The 9,374-nt window shown below is 31.9% G+C and overlaps 2 protein-coding genes across 2 annotated transcripts; one reads left to right on the forward strand and one right to left on the reverse strand.

Moving 5' to 3' along the window:
• The first annotated feature begins 651 nt into the window (after nt 1-651).
• On the forward strand, nt 652-4,166 carry LOC115443379 (uncharacterized protein At4g17910). The gene is made up of 2 exons (XM_030168759.2): nt 652-724; nt 805-4,166. Exon 2 carries the CDS (start codon nt 917-919, stop codon nt 2,225-2,227), a length of 1,311 nt encoding a protein of 436 aa, XP_030024619.2. The 5' UTR covers nt 652-724; nt 805-916; the 3' UTR covers nt 2,228-4,166.
• An 8-nt stretch (nt 4,167-4,174) lies between these two features.
• On the reverse strand, nt 4,175-9,244 carry LOC115443391 (metallophosphoesterase 1). The gene is made up of 7 exons (XM_037441865.1): nt 9,104-9,244; nt 8,788-9,003; nt 8,230-8,392; nt 6,110-6,358; nt 5,550-5,769; nt 4,857-5,195; nt 4,175-4,775 (listed from the first exon to the last, which is right to left on the reverse strand). Exons 1-6 carry the CDS (start codon nt 9,118-9,120, stop codon nt 5,002-5,004), a joined length of 1,059 nt encoding a protein of 352 aa, XP_037297762.1. The 5' UTR covers nt 9,121-9,244; the 3' UTR covers nt 4,175-4,775; nt 4,857-5,001.
• Between the last annotated feature and the right edge of the window lie 130 nt (nt 9,245-9,374).

Here is a 9,374-nt window from a genome sequence, read left to right on the forward strand (position 1 = left end):
GGGCAAGTGCGCCATACGACTATTAACTGTGGCGCACTTGCCCTACTCGACAATTTTTAAGTACATTTTTTCGCATTGCTAAAAATCCTTTATTTTAGTATATATAAATAAAATTCAGACAGGAAGTTAAAATAAAAGGTTTAAACTATGTATTCACCTTACTGGTTTACAGAAATATGTTAAATATCTTGAAATATTTGATGTTATCTTTCACGGGGTCATCTCTGTTTATGACACTTAAAATAAAATGGCGAATAAATCGTATTAAAATGAACATAGCCATTTATGTTTTTTAGTGGAACTGTATTTCAGTTAGTAGCATCGATATAAGATTGCGGTAATTGTGTAACATCAATAGTTTTTGATTTATTTAGGGTAGGTGCACTTACCCCGTCGGCGCACTTGCCCCGACTGACCTTAATATACTTAACTATGGGATTTTTAAATACATAGGTCTAAGTCCAGTTCAAAATCGGTAATGATAATTTTACTTATATTTATTATTATTTTGTGATGTACATCCACAATATTAATAAAAATAAAGAAATTTATAATTTAGAACAACATTGATATCTATCCAATGTACAGAAATACCTACCTAATTATTTTTTTTTAAATATTATATAACGTTTTATTATTGCCATTTATGTTTTGCAATCTTATGACATTTCTTTGACTTTTGAATGAAAAATGACAATTGACAGCAGAATGTTTTGTTTTGCAGGTCAGGAATTAGATTTAATTAATATTTTTAACTAAAATACAGATAGTATTTATCTAATTTCATTTATATTCTCAACACAGGAGTTGACAGTCAAGCTAAATAATGTGAAGCACTTATCGCTATTGTATCAAAACTTGATCTCTTCATTGGACTGGAAAATTGGAAACAAACGGTGGATATAATCAAATTGAAATGAATTCTTCAGAATACAAAAAGTATCATGAATCATTCATGCAAAACAACCACGGATCTAATGCAAGCCATGTATTTTTCTGCATATTTTTTACTGTACAATGTTCTGTTTTAGCAGCTTACAAAATAAGATTTATTTCCTACAGATACGCTTATGAGTATCTTTATATAGTTCTGCCACTGATATGTGCTCATACAATACTATCTAACTATTTAAACTTTTTAAACATTATTGTATTTCTAATTGTAAACTACAATATAATTACAACAACAAATTTGTCTATAGCAAAAACAAAATTGAATCAGCTGAATAAATTCAAAAATAATAGGATCCAATCAATATCTTTATTGAGAGGGCTTACTTATTTAATCACTGTATTTTGTATATTGGCAGTTGATTTTAAAGACTTTCCTAGATATTTAGCTAAGACAGAGAACTATGGGTACAGCCTAATGGACACTGGGGTTGGGTTATTTGTACTAATGAGTGGTTTAGTACACAAGGAGTTAGCTAAAAATAAATACACAGACATTATAAAAGGAAATCTAAAATTTGTAACTATATTACTATTTCTCGGGGTTGCAAGATTTTGTTCAATAAAACAATTAGATTATCAGGAACATGTCACAGAGTATGGAGTGCATTGGAACTTCTTCTTTACCTTAGCTATTTGTAAAATACTATCCACAATACTTCTATATTTTATTGAATGTTCTAATTCATTGAGTTTTGTAGTACTGTTTGTACATGAATTATTTTTATATTTAGGTTTGCAAGGTTGGGTTTTTGGCGATTCCCCTCGTGATTCCTTAATATCTGCTAACCGTGAAGGAGTATGTTCCTGTTTAGGATATGTTGCACTTTACCTCTTTGCGGCACATTTAAAGACAGAGTTAACCAATGTAGCGGTTACAAGACATGTGATAATATGGAAGTTAATAAAATCCACCATAATAATGTGGGTAGTTTCCTACATTATAAATGAATTTCGCCCTGCATCCAGAACATTAGCAAATGCAAGCTACTGCCTTTATTTAGAGACTGTCTTATTGACTATGGAATTAATACTATACTTTGTAGAAGTTACTCAGGCAGAGGAAACCGATTTTAATGTGCCATTAATATTACAACATATAAATACAAATGGATTGTCATATTTCTTAGCAGCCAACTTATTAACTGGTAGTGTCAATTTAACTATACGGACTTTACTAGCATCTAATATTGTTACATTTATTATACTTAACACATATATGATTCTTACTACCGCATTTGTTGTGTATATAAATAAAAGAGGTATAAAATTGTAAACATTTTATTAATATAACATTAAATAAAAATAATTGTTAAATAAATTATAACAAACTTATTAGTAACACATTATTTTTGTTATAACAGTATTTTTTATGATCACAGGATTAAAAAAAAAAACTTAAATAAAACACAAATTTGAGGGAAAATATTTGTAGCATTTGGGCTCAAATTATTGTAATTACATACTATATAGCAGTTTGAATTTATGTTTTCTATAACCATTATTGAATTGTATATTATATACAGGACATATATAAATAAACATCAAGACTGATTGTATTTATTAAATATAAGTCATATATGGGGTCATTTTGATATTGCACTGGTATAACTGACTGAAAGTGTCCTGCAACAAATTCTTTTATAATAGTATTGTAGGCATTGGGGCATAAAATTAAAATTATTATGTATTACATTAATATTAGTTTTTTGATACTTACATTTTTTTTATTTACTGCTGTTTAAATAAGTTATTGTAAAGCATTATATTGAACATGACAAATATGTGGTTTCATTTAGTAATGCAATGTCAAAATGACCCTGTATATACTATAGTATAGACTATTTAAAAAACTATTTGTAATACATCATAAAGTTATACACATTATACCATAACATTTGTTGTTAAAATAATCGAGTTTGTTTTTAAGCAACAACAGAATTTCTCGCTCGAGTAATTGTAGGTAAAATTGATTTGAATGTACTAAATACTAATCTCATCACAAAGTTTCCCTGTTGCAATACCTTTGCTAACATGACTGCAAGACTATACTAGCTAGTAAAGTCTAGACAAAAATTAGCTCAGCGGTATATAAGTGACTACGGTAAGAGCGATGCAAGTGGTTAGTGGTAAATCTATAAGAGTCGCTAAACAACTTGAACACAATATCGCATGGCGGGAGATTTTTCTTTACTAAGCGTTGGGATTTATTTTGTACGCAAGTGCAGGTGTTTAGGACAAAAATATTCACCACACGACAGTATGCTCAAGTTGTTTGACCACTTTTATACAGTCTGTCAATCAAGTACAAGCCCAGGCAGTCAGCCAATGCAGTCTGCCTCCTTTATTCCGCAAATGACTGCTAACTGCGCGTAGGATAGCTTGTTTTTTTATGTTAACCTATGTTTTGAATCGAGACTAGTCAGTAAAATTAAATATTAATTAAATGTTATAGAAATATGTTGTATTTCTTCTCCTGAGTTATGTATATTGTGATTAAAAAATATTCTATTATTTCTATTGAACACATTGCTATTAAGTATATCAAAGTTTTTAAAAATTAAAATCTATTTAAAAATATCTTGTAAAAAGAAAAGATGTGTAACATATTCGGATTGAACTGTACATATCATCCTTGGTATCCCCAGGGTGGTTGAAGGCTATCAGACATGTCATGGTCAGACTGGCGGCCGGTTGTTAAAATTAAACGTGCCAAACTCTTTAGCAAAGTGTTTGAATAGTGGACTTATGTATGGAGACTAAATGTACTTATCAGGTGACTTGTTATCCTATCCAAAAGGTTTACAGTCAACCACAGAATTAGGTGATCAAATCTAATACTATAAACCGCCTATACACTTCGTTCTTGCCAACATTTTTTTTTTTACAAAAATAAAAGGGGTTTACTTCACACAAAAGATTTTTTTTTTTAAATTATACTAATACAAGTATAGGTGATCAGAAGTTTTGAATTTTTTCAGCTACTTTGGGGTTGACTGTACATACAGAGAATCATTGTGTTTAATTCCTACACCAAAAATACGTCCCTTTCATATCTTCCTTAAGCTGCTAATAAAGTAAAACTAATCACTACACCAAATATATTAAACCAAATAGGTACCTTCATATAAAAATCTACAATGCTACCTAATTCCAATTTCTAATCACAAATTGTAAATTATATTATAAAATATATATTTTTGTTGATCACAGTCTCATTGCTTTTTATTTTAACAAATATAAATACTGAATTGTGAGCTTCAAACTTGGATGATACTAAGTTATTATTAATTTTATGAAATAATCGCTTCTAAATAATTAGATAATATTCGGATACATTTAGGTACTGATAGCTAAGCATCATTACATTATGATTAAAGCTATTTTACATTATTTATAACATCGATTATAATTAAATATTCACAACAAACAAAGCCTTAATTTTGATCAGTGGCGAAAGCTCTTTAACCCGATTCATCGTCATTATTAGAACGATTTGCAGACCGCATTTATTCATATTATACTCGTATGTTATGTAGAGATCCCTTTCAGAAAATGTCACTGTTCTCGCCACTGATCCTTTCCACATTTTTTTTTACTATGATATTAAAGTCTAGTCTAGGTGTAAATCATGTAGTTAATATATTACTTTTTTAATTATATTTTGAAGTTAGGAACCTCAAGTAAGCCCAATAAAATTAATTTAGGAATTTGATAATATTAGTTAAAAAATCCATATTTTATTGTCACAGATTTTCATTTTTAAAGAACTCTTTATTTGTAACCATTAAATAACTTTGTTTTAAGTATTGAATGTTCTTTCCGAAAAAAAATAAATTATAAATACATAAGTAGTTAGTTACATATAATTCTGACTCTACCTTGTAGTACAATCAACTATCAACTTATAACTTTCAAGGCCATAAACAAATATTTGTCTGGGTGTTGGACCTTGAATCCATTTTCAGTCACTTTGCATGACGAATATGTACTCAAAACTTAAAACAATGCTATTGAAGATACAAGTACCTTACTTTCAATGGTCCAGAGTTAAATTCTTTCTAATAGTGGCACTTTATCTGTACTTCTTACTGCGGATTTTGGCTTTCTGTGCAATAATCTAGCCAGGCAATACACCAAACAGTATAAAACGAAGACAATTAGTACAGCTAAGTAAAAGAATAAATATGGAAACCTTTGCGGAGACCAGAATACTGTGTATCGCAGGTTCTTGTTATTGTTCTCTGTAAAGGAAATTTTATGTTGTTAAATATAAGGTTTATATCCATGATGAGATGGTTGACATTCTATCTTCTTTATTGTGTTGTATACATGAATGAACTTTGAAGAATTAAATCATAAGAACCTGGATAAATGAAAATCTCCCTCTCGCACGCACTCACCCACGCAAGCACGCACAAAAACATTCACTCACACACGCACGCGCGCTTGCACACTTTCAATAAATATATGAATAGTTATGTCTTATGAAATTTCGATTTTATTGTTTCTGACTTACTGGTTTCAATTTTAATCTATGCATTTCCTATCGCTTGTTAAGATTTTTTTAGGTAAGTATGAAAATACAACAAAATTACCTAGAACTGCAGCTCCAAATCCTATTTTACTGGTGCCCATCCTGTACGAACATGTTGGCACATATATCTCGTATAAATAGTCATCACCAGAGATGTTCAATATTGTGGTGTCTAGAAGATATACGGTATGTCTGTTGGTAAGATCATTGCTCTGCTTCACGAACTTAGATTCGTGCTCATGCGCACAAAAATATATGTTCGGACGGATATCCTTGTTCACCTGCAATATATATATATATATTTTTTACACAGTGAAGCCTATGAGGGCTCGCTAATATTTCCTGGCCTTCTTCCTACCACCCATCCTAAGAAGGCTCCTATTCTCCCTAGATATCCCCTCCGGACTTTCTTCCAGGCCCCTGCAGTCGCTATGGCAATGGATTCCAGTATCCCATTTGTAGGTTTCTCCCAGTGTAGATTGTGGGCTCCGATACACAAAAAGTATACAGGATAAATCAGTGCATTCACACTGGTGCTCAGCGTCGGAATTAGACTGCAGTGGTGGGAAATAGACGGAAATGTAGCATTAATTTCGGGAAATTATAGAGAATACATCTTACCTGACTTCCGAAGACATATCTATGTGTCACTGGGTAGTGAGAGACAACAATCCTGTAATTTCCATCATGCTCTAACCCTTCAGTTTTTTGTGGGAAACTATGGGTTATGGCGTTCACTTTAATGAAAGATATATTACGATGGGTAATTATGGGAGGCTGATCAAAAACCTTGTCGAATTCCACCAGTTTGTCCCGTTTTATTGGTTCATTTTCACCACCAATGTCATTATCACCTGGTATCCATACTTGCTGAAAAAATATGGTATTCTTTCATAATATGTAGTGTATCATACTTTTTATCATATTGCTGGACCATTGTCGTAACTATTATATATTGTATGTAGCCATTTTATACATGTTGTTTCAATGGAAACAAGATCTAAAGGCTTTCTGTCAATAATTTATTGACTGTAATATGTCTTACACTCAAATATAAATTAAATAGATATTGCACCTTTAAAGACAAACCGTTACCATTTTTTTTTATAACTGATTTATTGCTGCCAACTCTCTTCATTGATACATTTTTATTTTTAGTATTGCTCAATTTACAATATATCTAAAATAATAACCATAAATCTTTGCAGTCCTGTTATCACTTATTATAGCATTAAAACTCGTTTATTTATATTTAAGTATAAGATGCAGAAGTTTAAAAATAACTTGAATTTATATTCCAACAGATTTATGTTAATGGTGGCAGAATTCATTATAATGTAAATTTGTTGAATATTTATGTATAACATTGTGCTCTCTGGTCATGCAGGTATTTTAATTTCTAGTAAAAAAAATATCGAAGCTCAAATGTCAGAGATTGTATTCCTGTAATCAATGGTGGCCTTGTTGAAGGTGGAGAATGGGGCTATCGGCTAAGGTCTCGCGCCTCCAGCGGCCTCGTGCTTGCAAGGGGCTCGAAGAAAAAACATCACCCTTCTTTGGCAAATGAGTAAATAGATCTGTGACCCAGAGCTTTGCATTGGTTAAGGCTGCCAATGGTTGTCATTGAACATGTAAACCCAAACAAAATACGCACATCCGGCCTTTATTCCCAAAGGGGTAGGCAGAGGTGTAACAAGGACATCCACCTTCATCTATGTGTCCCATCCCGTGATGTTATAACGGGCGAACCTTTCGCTATATCACGCACAAATCCCTGACTCAGGGCTAATACTGAGCAGAAATCCCAATATCACTTTGCCTGACACATTATTAAATTCTGAGACCTCAGAACTATGCGGTAATACCCAAACAATAAAATTTAAAATTATAATAGCACATTTTCAAATTGCAATTATTACCTATCACAAAATTTGAGTACTGGAAGATAAGATGTTGTTTGAGAAGTACTTATTATAATAATAGTAATATCAGCCCTGTATTATATACTTGCCCACTGCTGAGCACTGGCCTCCTCTACTACTGAGAGGGATTAGGCCTTAGTCCACCACACTGGCCTAGTGCGGAGTGGTAGACTTCACACACCTTCGAAATTCCTATAGAGAACTTCTCAGACGTGCAGGTTTCCTCACGATGCTTTCCTTCACCGATAAAGTGAACGATAAATTCACAAAGAATACACACATGATTTATAAAAGTCAGAGGTGTGTGCCCTTGGGATTTGAACCTGCAGACATTCGTCTTGGCAGTCCGTTCCACACCCAACTAGGCTATCGCCGCTTATGTTTCTTTTTATTGAAGCTCACTCACACTAAAGTAGTTAACAATATTATCTGGAATGGACTGCCGAAGCAAATTTCTGCAGATACAAAACTCAGGTACAGATCTCTGACTTTTCTAAGTTATGTGTGTATTGTTTGTGAATTATCATCTGCTTTAACGACGAAATAAAACATTATGAGGAAACCTGCACACCTGAGAAGGTCTCTATAAAAAATTTGAGAGAGTGCGAAGTCCACCAATTCATATTGGGCCATCGTAGAGGACTAAAGGCTTCATCCTCTCAATATTAGAAGAGGCCAGTGCTCAGGAGTGTGACAGTGTACATATAATACAGGGCCAATACTTTTATTTATTATTAATAAAACCATAGAATCTGAACTATATACTACCCAAATTCAAAGACTTACTTTAATTATTATAAAAATAAAAATCATACTTACAGTAATAGGGTAATGAACATTAAATATGCTGGACAGCCTCTTTACATAACCATAGAACTGTGGCATTGTAGATATGGATCCCTCGTCCATCAGATCTCCCATGTACACTAGAATGTCTGGCTTTAGTTGATCCATGACTACTGAAAATGTAGAGCGGAGGTATCTGAAACAGATATGAAAATTTTCAAATGAAATTATATTGAAATTGAAATAAACATACCCCTACTAACATATTATTTGGAAGGAAAGCTATTTGTACTGTTGGAATAGTAGTTATTAATACATTCTCTACTCGATGGACAGTGTTTAGTTTGAATTTGTGGCAGTTTATCAGTTTTGTACTCCATTCTATAAAACAAATTATTAATACTTGACAAATTGAAGATTTATTGATTTAGACATACTTTATCAGTGAATTTATGACGAAACGGAAATTCAACTGGCTATTATTGTTCTTTAAATGTCATCCCCAGCAATTAATTTTATATGAAAACACAACTCCAAATTAATTATAATTATCCATTACTTAGTTTGTTTCATATTTATAAATAAACTCACCTGTCACTATCCCAGTTAAATAAGTAACTCAAAGGTGGCGGAAACTCTAAATCTCCTTGTATTTGGGGATCAGCAATAAATAATATTTTGGTACATGACTGGTCATTTTCAGGGCACTTTAAATCCGCCCAGTATATGGGCTGCATGAGGTAGATGAACCATTCGCAATACAATGCGGCTCCCACAAAAGCCGCGCCGAAATATTTCACTGTTGTGCTGAAAAAGATAACAATCTATAGTCGATAAGAACTTTGTAAACGATACTTATCAAGTGGTGAAACTCATTTTACATCTAAGTTGTGAATTAAATATGTACCTCCTTCTAAAAAACATTTTAGAATACGATGTGTTTTATTGTCCGATTTTAAATTCGTAATTCATCTAAAATTACATTTTATTTACAAATTACACACACGAACTACTTTTAGGTTTTACGTTTCATTTCAAAACCCTGTCCCGATACACATAGATATAAATAGAAATCGCTTTTAAATTTTGCTATAATAACTCATAAATATGATTTTCATTGGTATTATTTGTATAAGTAATGAAATTGCATTTTTATTTTTTAAATTTTGATATATTTA

This window comes from Manduca sexta, chromosome 23, assembly GCF_014839805.1.
Source record: "Manduca sexta isolate Smith_Timp_Sample1 chromosome 23, JHU_Msex_v1.0, whole genome shotgun sequence".
Taxonomy (NCBI): Eukaryota; Metazoa; Arthropoda; class Insecta; order Lepidoptera; family Sphingidae; genus Manduca; species Manduca sexta.

Coding starts and splice junctions, on each gene's coding strand:
- LOC115443391 (XM_037441865.1), bottom strand. Junction 6,359..8,229: donor ATGTTCATTACCCTATTACT/GTAAGTATGATT, acceptor ATATTTTTTCAG/CAAGTATGGATACCAGGTGA. Junction 5,770..6,109: donor GATATGTCTTCGGAAGTCAG/GTAAGATGTATT, acceptor TATATATTGCAG/GTGAACAAGGATATCCGTCC.
- LOC115443379 (XM_030168759.2), top strand. CDS start 917: ATGAATTCTTCAGAATACAAAAAGTATCATGAATCATTCATGCAAAAC.